Source organism: Prinia subflava, chromosome 2, assembly GCF_021018805.1.
Source record: "Prinia subflava isolate CZ2003 ecotype Zambia chromosome 2, Cam_Psub_1.2, whole genome shotgun sequence".
Taxonomy (NCBI): Eukaryota; Metazoa; Chordata; class Aves; order Passeriformes; family Cisticolidae; genus Prinia; species Prinia subflava.
The window spans coordinates 77,648,562-77,662,919 of NC_086248.1; the positions used below are offsets into that span (position 1 = coordinate 77,648,562).

The following is a 14,358-nucleotide window of genomic DNA, read 5'->3' on the forward strand; positions in this document are numbered from 1 at the left end:
CCCCTCCACGCCTGCTCGGTCCCGCCGGGAGGCGCTGGCCGGGCGGGGAGGAGGGCTGGGAGCGGCGGCCGGGGGAAGGCGGGGCGGCCCGGCAGGTGCGGGCGGAGCGGGGCGGGGACCGCGGGGCTGCCCGGCCCCCGCCCGGCGCTGCGGGGCGGCGCGACCCGGCGCCCCGGTGCGGATCAGCCCCGCCGATGGCCGCCCTGGGTCCCGCCGCCCCGCCGGGCGCAGCGGGGCGGCTCGGCGGCCGCCGGTGAGGCAGCGCGGTGCCGCCCCCGGGGCCGCGGTGGGCCGGGCCGGGACTGCCCGGCAGCGGCGGCGGCAGCGGCGGCGGCGGCGCCCGCCCCGGCCCGCAGCGCGGCTCTCCCCCGGCGCCCGGGCGGCGCGGCCCCGGCATCGGCGGCGCTCCGAGCCGGGGGAAGATGCTGCCGGGGTCCATCCAGATCTCCGGGGAGACGCTGTCGGGAGCGGAGATCCGGGACATCTGCGAGAGCCTGCGGGAGAACTCGGTGCGGCTGCTGTCGCTGCGGGGCTGCCAGCTCTCCGAGCGGGACTTCGGGCACGTCTGCCGCGGGGTGGCCGAGTCCCGCTCCCTCGCGCAGCTCAACCTCAACTTGGGCATCGTCTCCAACATCAACCGCGTCAAGCAGCTGGCCGAGGCCCTCAAGACGAACCGCTCCGTTCAGTCCCTCTTGTGAGTACGGTGGGGCGGGGGCTGCCGAGGGGGCCCGGCGCCCTCCCGGGCGGGGACGGCTCTTTCGGGGCACTATTAGCTCGGGACCAGCCCCCGAATTTGAGTCTTGTCGGAGGGAAAATGCCCTTGACGCTGCGGAGGATAAGCCCCTGCCCGTCACCTGCTGGGAGGGAGCCGCCTCCGTCTCCCCGGCTGGGCACGGCCCTGCCTGTCAGTCCCGGTCCTCCAGCCCCGGTGGTGAGGCTGCCCCTTCTCCGCTGGCATCCTCCGCACCCCTCCTCCCGGCCGGGAGAGGAGGGCCGCCGCAGCGGCCAGCCGACCCTAGCGACAGAGGCTTCCCAAAGCCTTTTGCTCACTTGGGGTTAGTATTTGTCATTCACCTCATTTTGTCTGCTTCTTCCTCCCTGTCAGGTTAGTTAGCCCTCAGGAAGAAGGCTCTGTAGTAATTTTCCCTTTTACCTGCACAGCCTCCATGGGAGTCCCCTGACAGATGCAGGCTTGGCCCTCCTCAACCCTGCTCTCTCCATCCACCCCTCGCTGGTGGCTCTGGATCTAGGAGACTGCATGCTGGGTGATGAAGGCATCAACCTTATCTGTGGGCTCCTGCCGCCTGATGGGGCCAAGTCTGGTAAGCACCAGGGGCTGTGGGCTGCTCAGTGGCTGCTGGAGCTTTCACATAGATCAGATGTATGCAGCACTAAACCCTCAGCCCTGGAGGAGGCAGGCTCTATGGTTTGCCAGGGCTGAGGATTTATTTCTCCTAACTTATCAAAAGCAGATAAGCCAAACAGTAGACGAGGGGTTCCCTTGGGCAGGTTTGGGCTTTCTGCTACTGATCTGTCCCGCTGGCAGTTTGGAAGTCAGGGACTAACAGGTTGCTTCTGGGTCATGTCAGCAGCATTTGAAACTGGGGAGGACACCTTGGACTTTGAATTTATTATTTCGCATTTGTGTGTTGATAATCACCATAAATAAATATATTGTGTGCCCCTACCTCTAAGCACTTAGCTTTATTATCAGTGCCCTGGAGTTGTCCCAGCTCGCAGCTGCACTCCATGAGTATGTATTTGCATGGTCACAGCCTTCATGCCAAGACTCAGGTCTTTGCAGGGAATGATCTTTGGTGGTGTGAGGCCATTGACCCACTCAAGCTCAGAGCTGGCATGTGCTGAGGTAATACCACTCTTTTCTTCTGAGTCTCAAAGTGCTTTCCACCTTTTCCCAGAACCTCCTCCTCTGAGTGCACAATGCCACGGATACTGTTATCTCTGCTGGCCACCCCTCTCAGGTGCAGGCTTCAGAGCCCACTGTCCCTGCTATCCTCTCTCCAGCCTGTCACCTCATGCTGCCTTCTTCGCCCAGTCAGTTGTCTCACACACCCCTTCATTTCTATTGTGTTTCCTAGTTAGGGTAAGCAGGACTCAGCCTGGGAGAGCCGATAAATGGGGCAGTTGCAGCACGGTTAAATGAAGGGCCACAGCTGAAGGCAGTGAAATATTTCACTAATCACTGAAATATATGATAGCAGTTGTCAGAGCAAACCAAGCCCTTAAGCCCTACAGAGTACAGGGGACACAACCCAAAGCTGTCCTGGCGAGCTGAATGAGTTCTCCTGCACTGCTTTGGGAACCCTAAGGCTCTGGTTTGGCTTCTCTCTCTTTTCCAGGCCTCAAAGAGCTAACACTGAGTGCCAACCCAGGCATCACAAGTAAGGGCTGGGGACGCCTAGCCATTGCAGTGGCTCACAGCTCCCAGCTCCGCGTGCTGAACCTGGACTACAACCCCCTAGGTAAGCTGGGGGCCAAGGAGGGGAGCACTCCTGCCTCTCAGTCAGTGTCTGTGTGATTTGCACCAGTGGGTGGCCAGGGACCAAGCTCTGGAAAGGCAGTAGAGCATCAACAGTAGCATGGGGCAGTTCCTTGCACAGGTGCCCTCTGTTCCCCAGCAGCAAGTTCACCCTGCCAGGCACCTTCAGGTGTAGGGGAAGCCACCCTAAGTGCTCTGCTTGTGTGAGGTGCCCACATGCCCTGCGGGAAGGTGCAGAATGGAGGCTGTGCCTTGCCCACTCCACCGCCTTTGTCATCACGTTTGACCCTCCATGTCTGCCTTCTTCCTGAAGCCCTGGGCGCTGAAGCTGGCTTGGCAGATGCAGTATGTCCCCACGCTCCCCCCTTCATCTTCCTGGAGGAGCAGGGAGGAGGAGGAGGAGGAGAGCCTGGCACTCGTTGCCATAGAAACAAACTCTCTCCTGCTCTGCTGCAAGGTGGTGAGGAGGAGATCGGGCCATGCCTCTCTGAGCATCCGGATGACACTCCCCTCCTCAACCTGTCTGCAAGCAGAGCCTCCCCCAGGCCCTCTTCGCTGACCAGGTACCTCCTCTTGGACAGGAAAAGCCCCAGGGTGTTACTTTTTTGTTCCAAGAGAAGGTGTCACGGTTGTATGGCATCTTTGCACTCAGCAGAGAGTGTCAGAATGCATTCTGGAGTCTTGTCTCTCCACTAACATCTATCTTCAATGCTCCTCATGCTGCCACATCCCCCCTCAAGGTCTGCCCCCTTTGCAGGGAGGCAATATGCCAGCTGGTGCAGAGTCCTCTCTCTGACTTCAGCCTTTCCCTAGACTGAAGAATTCAGCTCCTATTCTGTGTCTGGGATGCCCTACAGGGACTGTTAAAGGCCCTTGCCTCCTTGAGTAGGAAGGAGATTTGGGAAGATATGGTTCCTTGGGGAATAAAACCAATTTCACAGTGTTCCTTTATGTTTCCCCTGATAATCAGTGACTGTTCCCATAACCACAAAATGCTGCACCTTTCCTTGTCTCTTTTCTCAGTTAACAGCTTTTTTTCCACCATGAGGTAACAGATTTGGAAGGCTGTCTGACGGCAGAAACACACCGAGGATGTTCCCCTGCCAGCCCCGGGCGCATGAGGGATGTGGCAGTGCAGGAGGGAAGGCAGGCACTGCTGACAGCCCTGGTGTGCTCCTCCCACAGGTGACCAGGTGGCCGGGATGCTCGCTGTCGCTGTGGCCTCCAGTCGAACCCTCGAAGTGCTGGACTTGGAGGGAACAGGACTTACCAACCAGTCAGCCCAGGTAGGGGAGCCCGCAGATACTCTGCAGCACCACGGACACCTCAGGGCGCAGCTCTGGGTGTCTGCAGAGGCCCCACACCCACACCTGCCTCACACCACACACACTCCCTTCCCTCCCTGCACCCAGGGGGGGTCTTGCTCTCCCCTGGCTGTTTTCTTGGAAGAAATGAGGTTGGATTTTTGGCTGAGAATCAGAACTAAATCTCTGTGGACAAACACAGGCCAAGGCTGAGTTCCACAGACTCTCCTCTCAGATCTCCAGCTTCCAGTGGTAAGAGGGAATGGGCCTGGATGTCTGACAGCAACAGTGTAGAGCAGTCCCTTCTTTAGACAGAGCCAGAAAGTTCAAGCTTCAAGTGTGGCTCTTCCCACAGGAAGATAATAAAGCCTGATGAAGGGAGGTCAAGGCCAAGGGAAGGTAGAAGTAAGGAGAGGAGAGCTGGAGTTTACAGGGAGACAAAGTATTGACACTGTTTCTGCTCAGCTTTTGTGATGCTTGTCAGCCTGTTTATGTCACTCTGCCCCCAGACCTTGCTGGACATGGTAGAGAATTACCCCACAGCCCTACGGACACTCATCCTGGCAGAGAACAACATTAGTCCCGAGCTGCAGCAGCAGATCTCTGATCTTCTCTCAGAGGGTGAGGAAGAGGAGGAGACAGAGGCCCACGAAGTCACAGCCAGGGAGAAGAACCCCTGGATCTGCCAGAACAGTAAGAGCTCTGGGAGCTGGGTTGGGTGGCAGGAGTTCAGGGGCAAGAACTGGGGTGTCTGGAGCATTTCCAGTGCCACTGGCCTCTTGCAGTGGGGTTGGTGAATGGGTCTGTCACGTCTCCCCATGAACTGGAATACATACAACCTCCATGGAATATGTACAACCTCCATGGAATACACACAACCTCCATAGAATACATACAACCTCCATGGAATACACACAACCTCCATAGAATACATACAACCTCCATGGAATACATATACCTCCATGGAATACATATACCTCCATGGAATACACACACCTCCATGGAATACACACACCTCCATGGAATACACACACCTCCATGGAATACATACAACCTCCATGGAATACATATACCTCCATGGAATACATATACCTCCATGGAATACACACACCTCCATGGAATACATACAACCTCCATGGAATACACACAACCTCCATGGAATACATACAACCTCCATGGAATACACACAACCTCCATGGAATACACACACCTCCATGGAATACACACACCTCCATGGAATACACACAACCTCCATGGAATACACACACCTCCATGGAATATACACACCTCCATGGAATATACACACCTCCATGGAATACACTCACCTCCAGGCGTGACCTTCCTGTTAAACAGCATTGGGCTGCGCTGCTCTTGGAAGGGCAGCCTCCAAGGACAATGCAGCTGCTGCAAAGAGTGAAAACGGTACCTCTGAGGCATTTTTCCTGATGCTGCAGGAACAAAATCTGAAAGTCTGAAAACTCAAGGGCAGGAATATTAAAGATCTTGGGAGCCTTTGCCAGATATCCTAGCCAAAACTTGTGTCATTCCTCACTGTTTCCAGAACCTCCCTACAATCCGCACGGCATCAGCTGTTCCTATCTCTGTGTCCCAAACATGTGAAGGGTTAGCCAGGTGCCACTGTCTGTCTGTTGCTTGTAATGGAAAAAAGGTGTATTATGGAGATAGCAGTTGCCTGTTCTGTGTAGTTTGCATATGTGATACTGTATTTTGTCATGCCTACCTTGTGATCCAGCTGGTTTGAGGGTTTGCTTTTTTTACCTTCATTTGTCCTTTACCCCTCACAGTTCTCATATCATACTACCAGCAGATAAGCACAACCAATCCTTGAACCTCAAAACATCTGGATCCTCATCTATTAAACCCATAAAAATAATTTAGTGACAGTTTGGCCAAGTTTTTGATCTATTTTCCAGAAATCGATTCCTGAAATAGAGATTACCCTGCAGTAGTTTTGAATGTGCAGGACTGGCACTAGAGATCTCCTCCCTCCCATCCGGGAAAAAACAGATTCTTTTTCAGTTTCAAAAGGCTTCTGGATGGGAAACTGGTACCCTGCTAAGTTTCTTACTTGCTATGCGTGCCCATTCTCCTTGCAGTTGATTCACTTGCTGTGGGGACAGTCACAATGTTCCTGGCTGTTGCTCTGAGCCGTGGCAGAGCCAGCAAGCTGCCCTCACCTCCCCAAGGCAGGCAGGGGAGGGCTGCACAAACCCTCCATTCATGCGGTGCAGAAAGTCAGTATTTCCAGGCCTCTGCTGCTCTAACATGGCCGATTGCCCACGGCATTCCCCGCTCCTGGGAAGGCAACACCACCACCCTGTGTGGTGTTGGTTGGCTTGCAGCCTGAAGCCTGCCCCACCTGGACACTGTCTCTCTACTGGAAAACACCCAATGAGTGCAGATTTAAAGGCCCGTGCAGGGCTGGGCAAGGGCACGGCTGGGCCGGCACAGCCAGGATCACCTGCACGTCAAGGGTACTCGGACCTGATGTTCCTCTGGCCTCTTGCTGCTGTCCCTGCTTTCTCCCTCTCCCCAAAAATCGATTCTGTTCTGCTGTGTGGCCGGAGCAGGCCTAGTTCCTACTTAATCTCACACTTCACTCAGCAGCTCTCTTCCCACCCTGCGGTGCTTCAATTGCTCATCCTCACCTCTGGATCTGGAGCACAGCCCTGCCCTCTCCGGCCCGCACGGCTCACGGTTCTCTCCCTCTCTCCACAGATTCCAGCTCCCAGATGGTCCTGATGACGTCAGGCCTCGGTGACAGCCTCTTGGCAGAAACAGAAATGTAGCTGGGCTACCCCGCCTGCTTCTGCCGAGGAGAGCCCCGAGCTCCCCCAGCCTCCGCTGGGCTCCCCAGCCCTCTCCTCTCACATCTCACCTCCTGTCGATGCTCCCTCGGCTCTGAGCAGGGCCTGCTCCAAGCGAACCTCCACACACGTCTCCGTGTCGTCACACGCCTCGCCGGCCGCTTGTGATTGTCCCCGTCGCCGCATGTGTAGCTCACGCCGCCCTGCCGCCCCCACGCCCGGCTGCGCCCCCAGGGTGCAGGCTGTATTTATTCAGATGTGTATAAGAGATGTCCTTTCTATCGCTTGTACTGCTGTCGCGGTGAGACTTTTATAAAGGTCACAGACGTGGTGACACCACTCGGCAGCGTCCGCCTCCGCCACGGTGCGACCCCGGGAGGGCGGGGACCGGCACAGACGGGCAGAGGGCGGCAGACACGGCAGGGACGGGCAGAGGGTGGCAGACACGGCAGGGTCGGGCAGAGGGTGGCAGACACGGCAGACACGGCACGGTCGGGCAGAGGGCGGCAGGGTCAGGCAGAGGGTGGCAGACACGGCAGACACGACACGGTCGGGCAGGGGTCGGCAGGGTCGGGCAGAGGGTGGCAGACACGGCAGACACGGCACGGTCGGGCAGGGGTCGGCAAGGGTCAGGCAGAGGGTGGCAGACACGGCAGACACGGCAGACACGGCAGACACGACACGGTCGGGCAGGGGTCGGCAGGGTCGGGCAGAGGGTGGCAGACACGGCAGACACGGCACGGTCGGGCAGGGGTCGGCAGGGTCAGGCAGAGGGTGGCAGACACGGCAGACACGGCAGACACGGCACGGTCGGGCAGGGGGCGGCAGGGTCGGGCAGAGGGTGGCAGACACGGCAGACACGGCAGACACGGCACGGTCGGGCAGGTGCCAGGCACGGGCAGGAGCCGCGGGCCCGGAGCGCCGGCAGGGGGCGCCCGCCGCTCCCCTCACGGGCTCTCCCGCGGCCCCAGGAGTCGGGCCCAGCGCTGGGGACAGGTCGGTGACAGCCCTGTTTTCGGTCCCCCCGGGCCCTCCCTCGGGCCAGGAGGAAGCGAGCTGGGGTGATCTGGCTCTGCAGGGAGCTTGACACTAGCCGTGCACACCATGGCGGAGGCTTCAGCCCGCATCGGCACCGTGGGCTGCGCTGCTTGGCCAAGCGTCCCCTGCTGTCGAGAAGATCGTGTTTCAAGTCTCAGATTAGGCTAGAAGATTAAATTGTGGCAGCAGCTGCTACTCAAGAGAACGAGGAATAAAATCATTAATTACGGGGACAAAGAAACAAGACACTCTTTCCAGCGTTAGGCTTACATGCCGCCAGGTCAGGAAGGCACAGGCAGCCTAACTTGGGAGATGGAGAGAAACTCATCACAGCCCTCTGACCTTTGCAGCACCCTTCAACATGGAAAGGAAACGCTTCCAATCGTCTGTATCAGCATCCTGCACGAATCCTCTGCCTCATGTTTGGAGGGCTTTCTGTCTGGGGTATGTCCAGTCACCACCAATCCTCCCTCCTCACACAAAATACTGAATCTAGAATTATAAACCTCTTAGGAAGCCCAGGAAGGGGGTATGTTACATGGTGCCATGTCATTCAGCTTCTGAAGTGATACTCTCAGATGGCTCCAAAAGCTGGGACTCTAAGAAAACCAGCAACTATTAAAAGGATTAGCTACACCTCATCCTACCAGATGAGAATGTGCAGGTCTGCCAAGACAGATCAGCCACTGCAGCCCGGAAAATATGTGAAATGGGGTAGGCAGAATCTTATGAGTAACACTGAGGGGTGCTTACAGCACCAGCTTACAGGTCCCAGGATCGCTCTCCTTGGAAGAGACATTGGGTGGCACACACAGTTAACAAACTTGAGACACTGTACCATGAGTACACCCTCACATACTCAGGATCGTTCCAGTCCGGTCTTGTTTAGTGTCAAGTACAATACAGCCACTGCTATCTACTTTTAAAATAGTTTATTTCTGGTCTTAAAATATACATCAGTTTGAAAATCTCAGAAAAAACCACATTAGTTACACATTAACAGTCTGGAGTTGGGACCCTAGGAGTGGGATGGGCTCAAGGCCCCAGAGCCAATACTGCTGGAGGTGGGCAGGAGTGCAGAGGACACGATGCCCACAAGAAAAGAGAGGGCTCTGCTGCTTGAGGCCACCACTCCCCCTCAACCTCTGCCAGCAGCCTAATACTGCAAAGCACAAGTGTCTGGTGAGGTGCTGGGCAAACCTTTGCCACCCCTCCACTTCACTGTTTTGCTTTTCAGTCTACCTTGACCAAAAGCAGAGAAGGCCAGCTCTGTTTGGCATCATCAGCACCAGCTGCCTCAGCAAGAGAGTTCTGCCCACTGACCAGCATACCAGGATTCAGGGGAGATGGGGCTGAGCCCTGGGGGGCAGTGCCTCCCCTGCTGCAGGCCACCAGCAGCCTCAGAGCCAGAGCAGCTCACTCAGTGAGCTGCCAACCCCAGGTGACATCTTCGAGGCAGGCTCTGGCAGCTGCTGCAGCTGCAAACCCTCAGCAGTGCTGCAGAAGAACAAAAGAAAAGCAGCAGTGGAGTGGCTGATGGCAGCAAACACAAGGACATCTCCCATCCCTCCACAACAGGGACAGGGGATAAACACTCTGCAGGCTCAGAGGAGGCTCCCACTCTCAGCACCAGCCTGTCTGCACAGCGAAACACTGCAGTGAAATACTGAGTCCCACCTGCCCACCAGAGGGTGGCATCCAGCTCCACAACTGTTCCAGGTGGGAAACAAGGTGAGTGTGTAGGCAGCAGCTCTGCCCAGGGTACATAAAACAAACTACACAGCCTGCCAGAGAGGCCTGCAGCTCCCTTTCACTGGCCCTGGAGCCTCCAGGCTCAAGCTGAAGCCCTGGCTGGCCCCAGCTACAAGCTGCAAGCCCTTTACAAAGACAGGGGCTTGGGGAGGGGAGCAGGGCCCCCAGACAGCTCTTGGCTGCAAATCTTGATGTAAACATATGAACAGATGCTCCCTCCTGGAGAGAGCGATGCTCTCCTCCAGACCAGTGAAGAGCCCGCATGGTGTAGGGTGGGAGGACAACACAAACCCAACTCAAAAACCAGACAGCAGGCTGAGGGCAGGGTTTGAAGGGGGTATGGTGAAGGGAACTGGGCTGTTCTCTGCCCTGCACCCCCATGGATGCCAAGAAACACTAGACAGACAAGGGCACAGGACAAAATTAAAACAGGAGGCCTGGGCTTTGTAAGCCCTCAAAAAAATACCTACATCTAAAGACCTCTCCCGTTCCCTCCCCCCCAACAAGACACTGAGCACACAAGACTGAGAAGAAAAGTGACACAGTATCACACTACGCTAGGAAAAACACGCAGGAGAGCCCTACCCAGAAAAGGAGGCCCCAGAGAGGCACCAGAGCCTGGAGCCTCCCAGAGAAGGGGGCGTGCAAGCAAACCCTGGTGAAGGGCTGCTGCTGAGCCATGAGGTAGTGCATCTGCAGGGAGCAGCTCTTCAGCATGCTGCCCTCACATCCCTGCTGGCCCTACACCAAGCCCTTCCCAGAAAAGCCCGGAAGCATCCTTCACGCCTTGCTTGCCTGGGGCAAGACCTTGTTCTTAAATCTGGAGGGGTTTCTGCAGGCTGGAGGCCAGGATCAGAGGGAAGCGCAGCTCTGATAGCCGAGACTCCTCAACACACCCTCAGTGCAGGCATCGGACTGGCTGCCAACGGGGCGTCTGTTTATGCGGGTGGGGGAAAGAAAAAACAATACACCCCAAAACCAAAGGCTTGGAAAGAAGAAAGAAGCCCACCCAAGAGCAAAGCACCAGCACTGTTCAAACAAAACAACAGCACAGAGAGCAGGGGAAGAGGTGTGAGGGAGGAGACAAACAAATGCAAACCCCAGCGCCCAGGAGGCACTGCCTCCCCGAACCACCTCAGCAGGCAGCACCCGTGCCTCACACCACAGCACCAGCCCCTGTGCACTGCCCCAGTGGGGACCAGGTGCTGAGCCCAGCCCTGGAGACACACGACAGCAACCTGCGGCGGCAGATTCTGGAGACCCACCCAGTGGGCGGCTGGGGAAAACAAAACCCAGCGGGAAAATGAGACACCAGCAATCCCAGCACATCCCCACGGCACACAGCCTTCTGCTGGGAGAGTCCTTGTGCCCCACTCACAGCCCCTGGGGCTCCCGGGGAATCAGACACCACACAGGCACTCTGCCCTGTTGGCACAAGTTAAAAGAGAGCAGAACAGCTGCAGGGAAACAACACGAGAGCACCCAGGGCCTCAGGTACCTGAGTGGGAAGGGGGATGAGAGCAAAAAGAGGCACAGGCACCAGGACGAGGGGTACCAAGAACTAGCTCTGGTACAGGCACCAGTGTGAGGCTGTGAAGAGAGCTGCGAGTGTGTCAGGGCAGTGGGTGTGCTTATGCACACTGTATGTGCTTGTACTGTGGGTCTGAGGTGCCGGGGAAGGGAGATCCCAGCTCTTCCAGGTAGCAAAAGAGAATAAATATGAAATCTCAGAGCAGATTTCCCCTGGGAGGAGGGTACTAAGGGAGGCTTCTCCCTCAAGTGGACTGATGGGGGCATCCCACAGCTCTGCAAAGTGAGGCTGCTTCTTGCTCTGCCTCAGCTGAGAAGGTTGCCCTGCTCCTGGGCTTGTGTCAGACTGTCCTTGCGATGTAAATGGTGTACCCCCATCCTCTTAGGGCTGCGGTGCGGCCGACTGAAAGGAGGCTTGATCCTGCCTTCTCCACTTTCCTCTTGGACACCTCCTCGGCTGCTCTCCTTGTTTCCCTGGAGCAGCATTTCTGTCTCCTCAGCTGGGCTCTCAGGCAAGACAAGGTCTACATAGTCCTTGTGCTTCTCTGGTGAGGAGCTCTCAGGCTCTGCAGTGCCTCCACTGCTTTCAAGCAACAGCTTCTGGGCTTCATCCTGGGAGAAATCTGTCCCATAGTCTGAAGAGAAATGGCTCCTGCGGGCTCTGGACTCGGTGCTGTCTGTGTCTACGCTTGAGTCCCGGCTCACGGTCCAGCTGCAGCTCTGTGCAGACTCCTCACCATCCGAGTAAGCCGAGGCTGCCCTACCCAGCTCCTGCATGGAGCGGCTGAACCTCTTCTGCAGCTCGGGGGCCGTGTCACGGCTGAAGGCCGTGCGGTTCATCAGCACTCGCTCCGAGGTGGGGGGCGCCTTATCCACAAACATACGCTGCCAGTTAGCCAGCAGGTCCTCCTCAGAGCTGGCAGAGCTGGCAAAGGCGCTCGGGATCTGGGGAGGGCTGCTGAATGGGCTGCTCTGGGAGGAGCCGTGAGCCCTGGCTGCTTTGGGGGACTGCTGACAGGAGCAGCTGGAAGCTGAACGGCGCCCCTCTGACGCGGGGCTGCTGGGGAGCGTCCGGTGCCTGTCGCAGCTCTCATCTTCGCTCTGCACCAGGCTGAGGGAGATGGCCTGGCGTGTAGCATACGTACAGTTGGGCAGCGGGCTGTTCTTTGGGATCCTTACCTTGTCCTCAGAGAACTCAATCACTTTGCGCCCTGGGTACATAGGATGGGGAGGTGAGGGAGTAGGGTACGGGCTTAGCTTCTCAAAGGCAGGCACCTCCTCAGGCACACTTTCCACACTACCCTGCGCCTTGCAGCCACCGTTCTGCTGTTTCCCTGCATCTCCTCCTTCCTTCCCCATCTGCCCTGCACTGTTGCAGGCATCAGGAAGAGCTCCGCTCATGTCCACATGCACAAAGACATCCTCAGCCATGGGACAGCTGCCACTGCTAGACTTGGCTGAATTCAGAACCAGAGATTCTGGTTTCTCCAAGACTCTGGCGATGACTGAGGTGGGCACAACATCAGATGGAGCCAAAGTGTGGGGTGCCTCCTGGCCAGGGCCTGCGGACTCCTGCGTGCTGTGCAAATGTTTATTCACCATGTCCTGCAGCTCATAGGGAAGCTAGGGAGAAGGAAAAGGACATTAGAAGGGGAATGCCATACAAGCCGTTTATTTTCATATAACCTGCCTTTTCCAACCAACCTACACGTGTATTTTGTAGTCATTATCTTGATCTTAACATTCACCTACCTTGCCTTCAGAAGGGTACACCTTTTCAAAGCAAACCTGCCCCACAAGTGACTAACAAGGCTCTCCAGCTGTCACAGCAGTCATGCTTCTAGGCCATGGTTCACAGGCCCCATCTGGCAAAGCGAGCAGGTAAAGACAGCACACGGGCTCAGTGCCACATGTCTGTGAGCACAGAGATAAGGCCCAGCCAGCACATGCTAGGAAGGGATCTATTGATCTGTGGAAAATCAGCTGGTGGTTGCACTGAAGTGACTCTACAGCCCCCACTGCTGAGATGCACAGTGCTCCCTGAATGCATGATTGCAGCCATGCTGCCTTGGCAGCCTGCCTGCAGACCAGGATCGATGCCTTCCTGTGTTCCTACCAACTGCACCACGTCACCCCGCTACCTCACTCTCCATTTCAGAGAGACAAACACAGGGCTTATCACCAAAGCTGTCGGACTGGGGTCTCACCACGGGGTAAACACTACCTTGTCCTGCAAATGAGCACTGCTGTTCCTCCCTTACCCTGCCAAGCTGCCCTCAACTGGGTCACCACAGGCAAGTGAAGCACAAAGTGGAGGGCAGAGGTCCCCAGGCCATTCAGTGGCATAGTGAGGTCTGTCCCATCACAGCCAGAAGGAAACTGCACCCACATCTGGGCATGCAGGGCTCACTGCATAACAACAGCTGGCTGTGAGGCAGACTGTCTCAGAACCAAACCCCCTCCAGTGGCAGCCATGTGGAACACAGCGCTCTGGGGCAGAATTCAAAGCTCCAGAGAGGGGAGGGGACAGCTGGGAGAGAGGTCAAGGTTACCCCAGCAGTAACTGATACACTGACCTCAAGAGTGCTAATTTGAGACACAGTGGGGGAGGGTGACATAGTGGTCACCTGCTAAATTAAAAAAGACAAGCATGTAGTTTTGCTGAGAGGAACAAAAGAAGGGACAGAGACTAGAGGTACGGCAAAGAGAGCTCAGCTAAGGGCCTGGATGATACTTTCAGCCAAAGAACTGATGCTACTGATGTGAAAGGAGATGAGAGCAGGATGAACTGAACTCCCCCACCCTCATCCCTCCCCACAAGGGGAGTGAGTTGGTACCAGCTTCTCCTACTCAGAAGGCCTAGAAAACTCTGCATGCTGCCTCACACATTTCTCCTCAGATAATAAGTGATGTTGGGTCAGACAACTGCTGCTTCTTATGGGGCAGTATGGCCCTTCCATGTGGCCAGGTGAGGAAGGAGAAAGGATGGAGCACAGTAAGAGAGAGGTCTGTCCTCCTGCCAGCTATCAGCATGCACCCAGCAGGCTATCAAATTCAAGGTTATTGTGCTTTTTATAACAGCTCCTGGCTGAACTGTGAAATGAAGCTGTCATGAAAGAGGAGCTGGCAGAAACTCTTTGCTGTCTTCTCAGTGGGAGTGGGAACAAGAACCTCCCCCCACCTCTGAGAATGAGGGATGAGAGGCCAGCAGCCCTGTGGAGAAAGCTGGAGAAAGCAAAATGCAGTCAAAGCTCATAAGCCCTTCCTCCCCACCTCAGCAGGATTCCTACTCACATCAGCAAACTTGTGGTTCCTGAAGTGAGACTTGTTACACTTGAGCAGCTGTACTGCAAGGTTACAGTCCTGTCGATAGCGTTCCTGCAAGAGAGGGCACAGGTGTGTGACA

The 14,358-nt window shown here is 56.4% G+C and overlaps 2 protein-coding genes and 1 long non-coding RNA gene across 9 annotated transcripts in view; 1 reads left to right on the forward strand and 2 right to left on the reverse strand.

Moving 5' to 3' along the window:
• The first annotated feature begins 279 nt into the window (after positions 1–279).
• On the forward strand, positions 280–6,971 carry LRRC73 (leucine rich repeat containing 73). Its single transcript, XM_063390652.1, has 6 exons — positions 280–694; positions 1,162–1,322; positions 2,361–2,483; positions 3,686–3,786; positions 4,314–4,497; positions 6,544–6,971. Exons 1-6 carry the CDS (start codon positions 423–425, stop codon positions 6,612–6,614), a joined length of 912 nt encoding a protein of 303 aa, XP_063246722.1. The 5' UTR covers positions 280–422; the 3' UTR covers positions 6,615–6,971.
• On the reverse strand, positions 4,513–6,596 carry LOC134547097 (uncharacterized). Its single transcript, XR_010079371.1, has 3 exons — positions 6,474–6,596; positions 5,111–5,208; positions 4,513–5,033 (listed from the first exon to the last, which is right to left on the reverse strand). It is a non-coding gene; the product is annotated as an uncharacterized LOC134547097 (long non-coding RNA).
• Positions 6,972–8,587: 1,616 nt separating the features above from the next.
• Positions 8,588–14,358, reverse strand: part of TJAP1 (tight junction associated protein 1) — a 40,183-nt gene continuing 34,412 nt past the window's right edge. For all 7 annotated transcript variants that reach the window (XM_063390653.1, XM_063390654.1, XM_063390655.1 and 4 more), the window contains 2 exons: positions 14,247–14,330; positions 8,588–12,575 (listed from right to left, as the gene is read on the reverse strand). In XM_063390653.1, coding sequence (XP_063246723.1) covers positions 11,259–12,575; positions 14,247–14,330 — 1,401 coding nt within the window. In that variant the 3' untranslated portion in view covers positions 8,588–11,258. The remainder of the gene's footprint in view (positions 12,576–14,246; positions 14,331–14,358) is intronic.